The 14,945-nt window shown below is 44.2% G+C and overlaps 1 protein-coding gene across 1 annotated transcript in view; it reads left to right on the forward strand.

Annotated features, from left to right (window-relative positions):
• Positions 1–272: 272 nt before the first annotated feature.
• Positions 273–14,945, forward strand: part of LOC126232606 (trithorax group protein osa-like) — a gene marked incomplete at its 5' end in the record, with an annotated part of 313,958 nt that continues 299,285 nt past the window's right edge. Inside the window, 3 exons of the mRNA XM_049942808.1 lie at positions 273–482; positions 4,840–5,304; positions 9,682–10,027. Of these exons, the coding sequence (XP_049798765.1) occupies positions 273–482; positions 4,840–5,304; positions 9,682–10,027 (1,021 nt within the window). The remainder of the gene's footprint in view (positions 483–4,839; positions 5,305–9,681; positions 10,028–14,945) is intronic.

A 14,945-nucleotide genomic window follows, 5' to 3' on the forward strand; every position in this document is an offset into this window, starting at 1 on the left:
AACAGCAGAAGTAAGAGAGACTCCGCGCTGAGGGGGGCGGCAGGATGAGCGGCGGTGAAGAGGGCCAGGAGGGCGGCGCCGGCGCCGGCGCTGGCGCTGGGGGCGGCAAGCGACGCCGCCGCGAGCCGGCGGGCGCCGAGGCGGCGAGCGCGGGCTCCGGGCCGGCGGCCGGCGGCAGCGGCGCCAAGAAGCGCAAGGCGGCGCCCGGGGGCTGCGCCGGCGGTACGGCGGCCGGGGGCGGCGGCGGCGAGCACGAGGCGGAGGGCGAGGCGCTGGTGCGCGAGACGGAGGCGGCGCTCAAGTCGCTGTCCGGCTCGTGGCCCGGCCCGCGCGCCTCGTTCTACGGGCCTCCCGCAGACCCGCCGCCCGCCTTCGAGAACCTGTTCGAGGAGAAGAAGGTCGAGCAGCACCAGCTGGCGTCTCCGGAAAATACTGAGGACATCAAGCCGCACATCGCTGCCCAGCACTCACCGCAGCAGCAGGTACCGTTCTGTCGACTACAGTCTCTACAAGCAAAAATGTGTCCCAATTTTGTACGAACTGTAATTACTTGATAACTCTGACGTACATGTAACTATTAAAAAAACAACCGCTCAAGGTTTTTTCATCAGCTGCAGACAAATGTACTGAGCGCACAGACCGACCGAAGAGGTCCACCTAGGCGCTTCAGTCCGGAACCGCGCGACTACTACGATCGCAGGTTCGAATCCTGCCTCGGGCAATGATGTGTGTGATGTCCTTGGGCTAGTTAGGTATAAGTAGTTAAGTTCTAGGGAACTGATGACCTAAGATACTGCTCAGAGCCATTTGAACCATTTTTCTTAGGTCCACCTACTTTAAAAATGTGACTCGTCACGCTGATGTTAAGCGAATGAAAGTGTGTGTGAAATCTTATGGGACTTAACTGATAAGGTCATCAGTCCCTAAACTTACACACTAATTAACCTAAATTATCCTAAGGACAAACACACACACCCATGACCGAGGGAGGACTCGAGTATCCGCCAGGACCAGCTGCACAGTCCATGACTGCACCGCCTTAGACCGCTTTTTTTAAAAAAAAGAAATTTCATTTTGTTCGTTTCATCTGACCGGGGCGGACGCCGTAAGACACCCTTTTAAGTTCGTTGTTGATCTATTAACTCTGACCGAACACGCTGAGCTACCATGCCGGCACCGCTCTGCTAAACTCGCGTGGCAAAATGAAAGTGTCTGTTTCATTCCTTTCCCATGTCCGCGGTATCAATTTAGTTTATATCAGCTGAACGGCAACACTTTGTGGAAATGAAACTAATATTACGTCCTATAATTACTGTTAGGGGCACCAGGAAGAAAAGTCGTTTCTGCGCTTCTCAATATTCGTTTCTCATTTTATCAACTCATTGTGTACTTCAAAGTCGTACCAAAGACAGTTAGAGTTACTTGCTTACTCATAAATAATTGAATCGTAACGCAACAGCTGATACATTTGCGATCTTTTCCAACTGCATCAGGCGTTCTAAGTTGAAATCTGGTAACCGTTTGTCTGAGAACCACAGATTAAATTAATAGCGTATATGTAAAGTGTGCCTAACCCAACAATTAAGAGACGCGCTGAAAATAAAACAAAACGCAAACGAGGAAATAAAAAGTTTTGGCTGCAGTACAGTGTTTTTCAACGAAGTTGAAAACGAATTGAAGGAGCATATTCTTACACCTGAAGAGATGATGTTCGGTTTAAGCATGTCTGACTTAAGAAAAACTTGCGTTTGTCATTGCTGAACGGAACGGATTGCCCCGTAATTTGGATGGGGAGGAAGACTTGGCGGGTAAAATGTGGGAGAGTGCGTCCATGCATGAAATATCTTCGAATCCGAGGGAAATAATGAAAGCTCTAAACAAAACTTCAAGGCCTAGCCAAGATCCTGTGAGCTCACGAGTAGCCCACGCAAGGAACAGCTAACCAAGCAAAGGAGATGAAATCTAGAACTTGGAAACTCAACGGGGAAGCTACCACAGAAACTCATTCGTAAAACAGAGGAATGTTACACCGAATTTTGTGAGGAAGATCGAATTGAAGAAACAGATGCATGAAATGCAAAATGTAGACTCATGCTAAGCGTACAGGGATGGGCGAACTAGGGAAAAGTTATACTAAAGGCCCGCAAATACTGATGTTATAACTAAAATATGGAACAGCTCCTTATAGCCACACTAGTATATATATTTATACCTAGGGATATACACTCCTGGAAATTGAAATAAGAACACCGTGAATTCATTGTCCCAGGAAGGGGAAACTTTATTGACACATTCCTGGGGTCAGATACATCACATGATCACACTGACAGAACCACAGGCACATAGACACAGGCAACAGAGCATGCACAATGTCGGCACTAGTACAGTGTATATCCACCTTTCGCAGCAATGCAGGCTGCTATTCTCCCATGGAGACGATCGTAGAGATGCTGGACGTAGTCCTGTGGAACGGCTTGCCATGCCATTTCCACCTGGCGCCTCAGTTGGACCAGCGTTCGTGCTGGACGTGCAGACCGCGTGAGACGACGCTTCATCCAGTCCCAAACATGCTCAATGGGGGACAGATCCGGAGATCTTGCTGGCCAGGGTAGTTGACTTACACCTTCTAGAGCACGTTGGGTGGCACGGGATACATGCGGACGTGCATTGTCCTGTTGGAACAGCAAGTTCCCTTGCCGGTCTAGGAATGGTAGAACGATGGGTTCGATGACGGTTTGGATGTAACGTGCACTATTCAGTGTCCCCTCGACGATCACCAGTGGTGTACGGCCAGTGTAGGAGATCGCTCCCCACACCATGATGCCGGGTGTTGGCCCTGTGTGCCTCGGTCGTATGCAGTCCTGATTGTGGCGCTCACCTGCACGGCGCCAAACACGCATACGACCATCATTGGCACCAAGGCAGAAGCGACTCTCATCGCTGAAGACGACACGTCTCCATTCGTCCCTCCATTCACGCCTGTCGCGACACCACTGGAGGCGGGCTGCACGATGTTGGGGCGTGAGCGGAAGACGGCCTAACGGTGTGCGGGACCGTAGCCCAGCTTCATGGAGACGGTTGCGAATGGTCCTCGCCGATACCCCAGGAGCAACAGTGTCCCTAATTTGCTGGGAAGTGGCAGTGCGGTCCCCTACGGCACTGCGTAGGATCCTACGGTCTTGGCGTGCATCCGTGCGTCGCTGCGGTCCGGTCCCAGGTCGACGGGCACGTGCACCTTCCGCCGACCACTGGCGACAACATCGATGTACTGTGGAGACCTCACGCCCCACGTGTTGAGCAATTCGGCGGTACGTCCACCCGGCCTCCCGCATGCCCACTATACGCCCTCGCTCAAAGTCCGTCAACTGCACATACGGTTCACGTCCACGCTGTCGCGGCATGCTACCAGTGTTAAAGACTGCGATGGAGCTCCGTATGCCACGGCAAACTGGCTGACACTGACGGCGGCGGGGCACAAATGCTGCGCAGCTAGCGCCATTCGACGCCCAACAACGCGGTTCCTGGTGTGTCCGCTGTGCCGTGCGTGTGATCATTGCTTGTACAGCCCTCTCGCAGTGTCCGGAGCAAGTATGGTGGGTCTGACACACCGGTTTCATTGTGTTCCTTTTTCCATTTCCAGGAGTGTAGTTTATTAGGGAGGTACAATTTTCACATCCATTGGTTCTTATTAGAAAACCGGATTCCTAATTTGTACTATTTGCAATGCGTGGAAAATTAACTGTAGTGTGTGAATGTAGGCTTTCCTGCTGATGGAATCTTCTCGGGCTTCCATCCGGGTAGCTGAGTCAAAAATTCGCGACAGTGTCATTATCATCATCTTCTGGCGAAGAAGATGATAAGAATGACACTCATTGAGACGTTGCGAATTTTCGACGCAGCTACCCGGATGGAAGCCCAAGAAGATTTCGTTAACTGTAGTGTGTTTATTTTTCTCAGAATTTCCATTCTTTAAATCAGATACCAAGAACAGCATCCTGTAGATGAGGACAGCATTGTTTAAATAATTTTGTAACTTCTATTTGAGCTATAATATGTAAAATCACAAAAGTGGTACAATGGCAACACTCCCTAAAGGAGGTAACTGAAAGAAACACGCGATAAAGCAAACAGAAATGACTCTCTTATCAAAGACAATAATTACACTGAAGTCACAGCGATTTATGGTGGTACCCTGGAGAGATCTGTTGCTGCACGTCCGTATGCACCAACGACCGTCCAGCATTTGTCAACCGCGCTAGTGGAGGAATGGAATGCTCTACCACAACAACTTCTTATCAAAGTTGTGCCCAGCATGAGAACACGTTGCAGGGCATGCATTGTCGTCTGTGGTAATCACAAACCCTAATAAGAAACTTGTCCCGTTTTTTACATTGTCCTGGGGACCATCAAAATCGTGATGACTTCAGTGTAATTATTGTCTTTGAATAAAAATTTCATTACAATTGGTCTCAATACGTGTTTCGTGCAGATGCCTTCTGTACAACACCGTAGCAATTCTTTCTATGTGTGGTTCAAGTTTCATCGATTTGTGTTACTTGACAGTGCACATCATGCGAAAGTAGCTTTCATCCTTAAGTGTTGCCCAATAATGTATTTGTTGCTGACATATTGATGAATACTTATGTTGACGACTGCAAGAAGTTTCAAAATACTGATGTGGTTAATGTAATTGTCATGCAAGAACTGTGGGCTTGCTGTTATGTATACCTTGTGGTATGTTATGATCTGTTTCTTGCCATTATTACATCCCCATTTATAATAAATCTCAGTGACGTAACATGAGATTTGCCTAGTTACATGAAATTTGCTTTGCCTTAGGACGTAAAGCCAGTCCTGCTGCCGTCCACGGGCGAGATCGTCAAAGATCCTGCACACCTGACTCCTTCAGTGAAAGCCAACGGCGCTGGCTCCAGCGGGGGTGGAGATTTGGAGAACCTGCTGAAGATCGAGAACGAGTGTGCGAGCGCCCAGTCCAAGGTGGGCACAGCGACGGCCGGTAGCGACACGACAGGTCCAAAGTTCTCGCAGCCACGCTACGAGCCAGACTTCAACGAACTGGTCGATGATTCGTCAAACGAGCTGGAAATCGACATGTCAGACCCGTCAGCGACCGCCGGGGCCAGCGGCACCGTAACGGCGCAAGGCGACGTTAAGGAACGGGCGGTTCCCAAAGCGGTGGATGGGCAGCATCAGCCGACGGCGTCCCCGGCCTCCGTTACGTCCGCTTTCAGCCCCAGCAACTCGGCGGCAACTTCAGCATTTCGCACTCCTACCACAACAAAGGTATTTGTGCTTTTACAGTAACTGGAGTTTCCGATGATGTTCCTCATTAAAAATCAAACCAAGAGACTATCAGTGTCTAAAAACCACTTATCTGGCATTCAGTTCAATGGGACGTTACACAGCAGCGGGCTACATTAATAAGTACCGTTTATTGAAAGTAATTTTTTAAATCAATTATGCAGGGTGACTGTGGAGAAATGGTCAATACTCAGGTGTAAGACAGGAACAATCATCCTAAACAAAAAAGTTAGTAAACGTGGACTCTAAGACGCACACAGTAACAGCTATGAGCGCTTGTTCAGTAGAAGAGACGTGATTCACAGTAGTGAAGATGAACAAATGTTCATAGCTCTTAAGGTACGCACTTTACAGCCCATGTTTATTAGGTAATTTTTTTCTTGTTTTGCTTAATCCTACGATTTCTCAAAATATGGGAAGCAAAGAGCTTGCAGTAGAAGAGACTTGTTGCACAGTACCGAAGGAATGAATTTTACAGTCGATGTTTACTATACTTTTTTGCTTCGAATGATCATTCCTATGATATACCTCCATATGGAATATTCCTCCTGAGATGCCCTCTGTAGCCTATAACCGAACTATACTTTGTCATCACTAACACATATTTAGTACAGCTAAAACGTTGAGACAATGCCTTCACTGCGCAACTTTTGTTTCAAAGTGGAGACACTTCTTCGCAACGGTTCAAACATTCGGCGGAATTCTTTGATAATTTATCCACGACGGTCGTCAGCTTATTTTCCGGTAATTAATCTAAAACTTTATTTTAATCTGCATTTAATTTTTGCTGTTTTAATGCATGAATGGCTTTCATTGTGAGATCCTTTGACTTTTCGTTCCGCATAATCATCTCTCGTCGACTACCTCGGAGAGATACATCGTAATAGGAAATTTGTATGTACACAGAGAGCACAACGCTGTCGATCGCCAGTCGTCAGTCGGACGTACATTCTACACCGCTCAGAAATTTTCTTTAACGCACTTCGAGTGGAGCACGCAGTAATCTTTCACTGACTTTCATCCTGTCTCTGATTTTGTGTTTTCATATATTTTATGCAGTAAACAAAATATTAACCCAAACAAAAACGCATTTTATTCCCCAGATACAGGGTCCAACATTTAACGTCCCGTGATCTATTCCCTGTAACCACATCTAGATTTTCTACAGTGAAGATATCTAGAACGAGGTACACTCAGCACCCTGTGGTCAACCAGGGAACTGCTCCAATAAATAAACAAGTATATTGACATAAATATCCCCGAAGAGATATCAAATCTAAAGTCTCCCGTCAGCCCTTTAAAGCTCCTCTGATTCATTTCTAGCATCTAGCTGCAGATTTTACTCGTCATAACAACAGGAAAGAAAGCCTGAAGATAATGGTTTAGCGCTCTGTCGACGATGAGACCATGAGAGACAGGGCACAGGCACTGAAAAGGAAATCTGCTGTGTCCTTTCCAAAGGAACTATTCCGGACTGAAGTTAATTACATAGGATAATCACAGAAGTTTGAATGGCAGGACAGGGATTTTAAACCCGAAGCTTCAGAGTGAGAGTCCAGCGTGTTGACCACGGCGTAACATCCTCGATCATTGTCCCCTCGTCGGAATAAGACAACTGGAAAGTATTTCAGGACAACACTGCAGAATTCTATCATTAATTCCAAGGCTCCTACACATTACATTAGAACAGGCCTCAATTCTAGTTCTAGAAGCTCTTGAAATGGTATTTGGTACATGGCATTTGGCTATGAGTATAACGCCACGAAGAAAAGCGTGTTCCATGTCTATTGTGTCTAATAATTCACTGCTAACAAAAATATAATTTGTTGGAGAAATATTATAATAGAGCATTTTTTGTTCATATATGTTTATTCATCAGTGTACACATACGCGTTTGCTTCCTGAATTAAGAACTGTAGTACATAAGAAGCTGAATTCATTTTCTCAGATAAATTAAAGCCCGTGTTTTACACTATTTTAAATAAAAGACATTCTCTTCACGACAAAAGTACTATTCTGCATAGTACTTTTCCGTCTGAAGATTGGATTAAAAGCGAAACTAGGTACGTAAAAATAAATCGTTCATACCACGAAAGAGATGGTGATTGCCGTCATTTTTATTGAAAAAATAGACTGTAGCAGAAAATGGTAGAAGAATTTATATATGATAAGAATGAGCAGATAACTGAAATTAAATCACAGAATGTCAAAAGTGTTACTGAAAAACGACGAAACCATAAGAGATGGGAATGACGGCAGCCCAGAAAGGTGGAGGATCTACATGCCACTAAAGAAAAGAAGAAGGTGTATTCTGGCAAGAAATAATATGTTAATGAATACATTAGAAAATAATATCAACAGCAAAACATTGAGATGCGCAACCAATGCATCAGGTTACATAACAAACGATATTCGCAAGTGGTTAAGGAAATAGACTCGCTTTCTGTAGGAGTGGAATTGAAAATTTCTCCAGTTATCGATATTGAAATTTTACGTGGTTTTCAAACATAGTTCGACGAGGAGGTCGTGTCGGTACTTTTGTAAAGGAGACGGTCGATTTTCTACTTTATTCTTGCCCTATCGAGCTTATGCTCCATCTCTGATCTCGTCGTCGAAGAGGCTTGAAAACCTGCTATCCTCCTTCCTTTCTTCCGAAGACTTACATCTGCAACCGTTAGTTCAGTTACATTGTCTGTTTGACTGATATTACTAAATGAGAATTCTACAGCGTAGTTAGTACGTTCAATATTTTTGTTTTGTTTTGTTTTTCGTTCAGGAATTGTGATAATGCAAAATATAGACCCTTAATAATTTTAACGGTATTTTTATGAAGGAAAACATACATTTTTGAATAATCTGAGATAAATAAGTTCTCAAGTGCTGCTCACTTGCACGCGGCATATATTTCGTGCCCCTGACACAGTGTATCTAGTGCACAGACACACACACACACACACACACACACACACACACACACACACAGAGTTTTTGTTGATTTGTTTTTATGGGTTACACATACGTGACACACTTCAAGTTTTCTGGTTCCAGGGCCTGCTCTCTACCTGGTTAGGAGACACTACTATCCTCGGAAAGTGTCTGAAGTAACACTCGTCTTCCATCAGAGCAAGGGCAAGACACAATTTTTGAGAACATTTATCGTGGAGAGCAGCGGTTTGACAGAAGTACTCAAAAAATGTACAATAACACTCTCAACCGCAAAAACATTTACTATCGTGATAACCGGTTTTGGTCAGTTTCTGACCATCCTCAGACTGTCATACCATGGTGGTCAAAAACTGACCAAAACTGGTTACCAGTAAAATAGATGTTTTTGTGATAGAGGCTGGCTGCGTTCATTTTCAATGGCAAGACGTTTCAGAAATGTTCGTCTTTTACATTATTATAATTATAGCTGAATTTTTAAAAATGTATTTGAATACCTCCATACACTATTTAAATGTCTATAGAAAAGAGCAATTGTCCATCAGCACGTAAGTTTTGGAGTGCTGTACAATGAGCACGTGTAGTTTACTAGATCTACCCCTCGTTTACTACTTCTTCTGCGAATTCTCTTAACGCCCTCTCATTGTTTCCTGAAAGCACTATTTATGGCACCTTTCCAATGACTTTTAATGGATCGCTTCAAAACACAAGCATATAAAAGCATGATAATGGAAAACAATACTCAATAATATTTTTAAAAATTAAAAAAATCATGAAAATTTCATAAGTATGTCGATTTTATTGGAATGTTCATTACACGCAAAAATGAAAACGAATTACTTGAACAGAAAAAATCACCAATATAAAATTTTCTCATACCATGTGACGCATAGCGACAAGGACACGGCTAACGTGTCACTTGACTTATAAACTTCAAGAGGGAACCAACTGCCAGGAACAACTGGAAAGATGAAATATTGTGAGTTGTGATATCTGTTTTGAATAACTTATATACATATGGGTTTGTACCCAAGCGTTACCTCTATTTGTGTTACATCATCGCGGAAACCTAATCTTGTGATTAACAGCCGAGAGCATCCGCAATAAGGGGTGGAGAGTACACGTACACCCCTTTTTTTCTTTCTTTTTAGTCTACACTTTTACGACTGATTCGACACGGCCGGCCAAGGCCTTTCTTCCGTGCGAGGCGTTTCATCTCAGTGTACCACTTACATCCAAAATACTAAATTATTTGTTGGATGTATTTCAATCCTTGCCTTCCTCTATAGTTTTTGTTCCCTTTATCTCGTTCCAGTACTACGTAAATAATTCCCGATGTCTTACCATAGTCCAGTTATCCTGTCACCAGCTGCTAGACGAATAAAAGAACAGCGCATTGGCAAATATGTTGGGCAGGTGCCTCCACCGTTGGACCCTCTGGGCCCGTTCCCCGCAGCTGCCACATTCGTGGGTTACCCCGGTGCGAGCGCGGGCCCCGAGTCCAAGCCGAGCAAGCCGGGCGCCGCTGATCTCCTGAAGGCGGTTTCGCAAGCGCCCGGCTCCGGCAGTGGCCTGCCCAGCAAAGCAGCGCACCATTACACCGTGCTCAAGGGCGGCGCTGCCACCGGGGCTGTTAACGGCACGGCTGCAGCCTGCCATGACGCCAAGCAGTACACTGTGTTGCAGCCCGCGGGCGCCGGCCAAGACGTCGTGGTCAGCGTAGAGCCAGCTAAGCCGCTGCCGTCGCCGCCCGCCAGGACAGGTAGGTCATTTTATTTTTCTTATTGTTTGTTTTTGCACCTTTCATTCCCAAACCCCGAGAACACGATGGCTGTTCCAGGACATCGTTCTTTTCAAACAAACAGGGACATATAATGTGTAGCCACACGATATGTGGCCTGCAATTGAAAGTGTCATGATGTTCCCTCCATGGGCGACAGATTCCGGACAAGTCCTCCACTCAGATCTTCTGGAGGGGACTGACAAGGAGGTGGTGAACGTGGAAAAAGATTGAATAACCAGCGTAAGGATAACATTCTACGAGACGGGACGTACGATGTCAAATTTTGAACGTGGTAGCAAAGGTAGAAAATCTGAAAAGGGAAAGTCTAAGGCTCAATCTAGACATAGTGGCAGTCAGTGAAGTCAAATTCTGATCTGGTGAGTACAGAGCAATACCAACAGCAGCAGAAAATTGCATAACTGGAGTAGGATTCGATACGAATAGGAAGTTACGACAGAGAGTGAGTTACTGCTAACAATTCAGAGAAAGGCTTCGTCTCATTAGAATCGACAGCAAACCAACACCGAGAACGATAGCTCAGATATACATACCGATGTCGCAAGCCGAAGATGAAGAGATAGAGAAAGTATATGACGTTATTGAACGCGTAATTCAGTACGTAAAGGGAGATGAAAATCTAATAATCATGGGGATTCGAATACGGTTGTAGGAAAAGGAACAGAAAAGAAGTTACAGAAGAAAATGGGTTTCGTAGTAGGAATAAGAGAGGAGCAAGACTAATTGAGCTCTGCAATAAAGTTCAGCTAGTTATAGCGAATACTCTGTTCAGAAGTCACAAGAAAAGGAGGTATACTTGGAAAAGCACGGGAGATACGGGAGGATTTCAGTCAGCTTACATCATCGTCAGGCGGATATTTCGAAATTAGTTACTGGATTGTAAAGCGTTCCCAGGAGGAGATATAGGCTCAGACCATAATCTAGTAGTGATGAAAAGTAGGCTGAAGTTTAAGAGACTAGTCAGGAAGAATCAATGCGCAAAAAAGTGGGATTCGCAAGTACTGAGGAATGAAGAGGTACTTGTTCTTGAAGTTCTCTGAGGCTATAGACACTACGATAAGGAATAGCTCAGTAGGCAGTTTGGTCGAAGAGGAACGGACATCTCTAAAAAGGACAATCACAGAAAATCGTCGGTACAAAGAACGCAGATGCAAAGAAACTACGGGCAACAGAAGAAATACTTCAGTTGATCGGTGAATGAAGAAAGTGCAAAAATCTTCGAAGGAATACAGGAACACAATTCACTTAGGAATGAAATAAATAGGAAGTACAGGGAAGCTAAGGCGAAATGGCTGCATGAAAACTGTGAAGACATCGGAAAAGAAATGATGATCAGAATGACTGACTCACCATATAAGAAAACAACTTTCGGTGAAACTAAAGGCAATGGGAATTTCACTGATAAATACAGAGAAGAGAGCGGATAGGTGAAAACAATACACCGGAGGCCTATAAGAGGGGAAGGTATTATCTGATGACGCGATAGAAGAAGAAACAAGAGACGGTACAGAAGAGATAGGAGATCCAATATTAGAATCTGAAATTACACGACGACGGTTCAAACCCACGTCCGGACATCCAGATGTAGGTTTTCCGTGATTTCCCTTATCGCTCCAGGCTAATGCCGGGTTGGTTTCTTTGAAAAGATTGGTGCGTAGAAAGTATGGGTCTCGCGATATACCATCTGACTTTCGGAAAAACTTCATCTACACAATTCCGAAAATTTCCAGAGCCGACAAGTGCGTAAGTTACCGCATAAGCAGTTTAACAGCTGACGTATCAGAGTTTCTAAAAAGAATAATTCACAGAAGAATGGATAAGAGAACTAAGGATGTGTTAGATAACGATCAGTTTGGCTTTAGAAAAGGTAAAGGCACCAGAGAGGCAATTCTGACATTGTGGTTGATAATGGAAGCAAGACTAAAAATCAAGACGTACTCATCGATTTGTTGACCTGGAAAAAGCGTTAGACAAGATACCCAACATTCTGAGAAAAATAGGAGTAATGTACCAGGAGAAACGGTTAATATACAACATCTACCAAGTAAGCACACTAAGAATGGGAGACCAACAACGAAGTGCTCAGATTAAGAAGGGCGTCAGACAGGGATATAGTCTTTTGCCCTGCTGTTCAATCTATACATAGAAAAAGCAATGACAGAAATAAGAGTAAGGTTCAAGATTGGAATCAAAACTAAAGGTGAAAAGCGATCAATATAAGATTGGCCGATAAGATTTCTATCGTCAATGAAAGTGAAGAAGAATTGCAGAATGTGCTGGATGAAAAGTCTAATGAGTGCAAAATATGGACTGAGAGTAATAAGTAGCAGACATGAGAATTGCGAGAAACTAAACATGAGGACTGGTGATCATGAAGTAGATAAATTTAAGGAATTCTGCTACCTAAGCAGCAAAAGTATTCACGACAGACGGAGCAAGGAGGACATAAAAAGCAGAACAGCACTGGCAAAAAGGGCATTCCTGGCTAAGAGAAGTCAACTGGTATCAAAGATGGGCCTTAACTTGAGGAAGAAATTTCTGAGAATGTACGTTTGGAACACGGCCCTGTATGGCAGTGAAACATGGACTGTGGGATAACCGGAAAAGAAGAGGATCGAAGCATTTGAGATGTGGTGGTTCTGAAGAATGTTGAAAATTAGGTGGACTAATAAGGTAAAGAATGAGAAGGTTCTCCACAAAATTCGCGGAGAAAGGAAAATATGAAAAACAATGACAAGAAGAAGCGACAAGTTGGTAGGACAGGGCCAGATTGGTAGGACATTATTTAAGACACCAGGGAATAATTTCCATGGTACAACAGGGAGCTGCGGAAGATAAAAATTGTAGAGGGTAAAAACTGTAGAGGAAGACAAAGATTGGGATATATCCAGCAAGTAATTGAGGAAGCAGGATGGGAGTACTACTCCGAGATGAGGAGGTTGGCACATGAGTGGAATTCGTGGCAGGCCGCATCAAACAAGTCTTAAGACTTTTGAGTCAAAAACTCTCAACAGGGTGGGAGTGGAACAGAGGAAATCACAAGTGGAGATGGAATTATCTGTTCCAGCATTCGCCTGATGGTTAGAGGAAAACTCACGAAAACCTTGGTCCAACTGGAGGATTTGAACTATTTTCATTTGCTTCTGGGTCAATTTTGTCCACTATACGTTTGCGTTGCACCAGCTGGTCAGTCCTGGAACATCTATATTTGTGGAGAATTTGGGTGTGAAAGCGAACAGATGCAGATTTGTATGGGAACCTGAAGTCAGGCATACTCGTCGTCAAGGTCCCGATAGACTACGTCTCACCACCACATGAGAGGAGTGGCGTATTGCGCACCAAGCACGTCGTAATCCCTTCACATCTGCTCCTATACGACAACAAGTAATCTACTCATTGCAATAGTCTTCTTTCGCACCATTGATCGGACGTTATGCCAAGACTGCTAGTGACTGAGGGAACTCTGACATCACAATGGTCAGTACGTCCCGTATATGCTGCGTCCTCTCGTGTCCTCTCGTGTTACCTCTCTTTTTTTTTTTAACAGGACAATATTCTTCCATATACGGAACACGTGTCAATGAAACGTCTACGTGATTTTGAGGTACTTCACTGGCCAACTAGATCCCAGATATGTCTCCAATAGAACATACGTTGGGCCAGCTCTGATATCAAATCCGTCCCATTCCCAGGATCTGGATTATCAAGGACCTGTTACAACAGTTGTTGATCGGCTTGGCTCAGGAGAGGATACAACTGCTTCATAACACTTCCCAACCAAATCAGTGCATAAATCCAGGCCATAAAAGATGAAACATGATAATGGTACGTGGGCTTCTACTACTAGGTTGTTTGTCAATTTGACCCGATTTTATTGCTACTGCAGTAATATCACATACCCTCTCAATCCATGAAGTTTCATTTTGTTTCCTTCTCCACCTCTAGATGCTCCTTTTTTTGTCATGCATTATATATGTATTTGAGGGTCGTTCAATAAATAGCTTCCCTTATTTTTTACAGTCTTTAATATGAATACGGAAACATCCTTTTAGGTACGTCAAATCTGATGTTTCTTCTGGATACATGTGAAACTTCGACGAGGCACTCATTACAAGCTACGTGCTACAATTGTATACTTCCTTACGTAAAAAGTAACAGTGGTAAACATATTCAAACGCTTATGTGGAGTGTACTGAAATTACGCAGTTGACAGGAGTACTGCTGGGGCATGGGAAAAAAGAGTAAAATCGTCAAGAAGTGCAGAAACTGAGTTCCGTGATCAACCACTTTCGAGACGTCCTGTCCTACACATTGCTTTCGACATGGTGAATGGCGTGGATACTTTATTTCGTGCAGATCAGTGCATCACATCTCGTCAATTGGCTGAACAGCTATAGCTCAACATTAGAAATGTGTAATGATTGAGACAACTGGATCTTCAAATGTGCGTTCAAGATGGTTTCCACGAATGCTCACAACAGTCTACAAGATTCAAAGGAAAGCCATTTTGTCTCATTTACTGGAGCAGTTTGAGGCCAATCGGCACGATTTTCTGTCATGGATCGTTACAGGAACGAAACCTGGGTAATCTGTTGCCATAACAGTTTATCAATTAATTCAGGGGCACATGTGAAACTCTATTAAACTCAAGAACCGTTTCTGACGTGTGCGGTCTGACAAGAACCCAAAAGAAATCTTGGTCCAACAAGACTTTACACGGCCACAAACAAGTCTCAGAAGCCGATAACACATTGCCAATCTGAGTTTGAAATCATTGCCTCATGCACCCTGTAACCCAGAGCTGGCTCCCTCTGAAGCCATCTGTCTAGGCCAGTTAAGGATTCACTACGTGGACACACTTTTAAGACGATATGAGTGT

This window comes from Schistocerca nitens, chromosome 1, assembly GCF_023898315.1.
Source record: "Schistocerca nitens isolate TAMUIC-IGC-003100 chromosome 1, iqSchNite1.1, whole genome shotgun sequence".
Lineage (NCBI taxonomy): Eukaryota > Metazoa > Arthropoda > Insecta > Orthoptera > Acrididae > Schistocerca > Schistocerca nitens.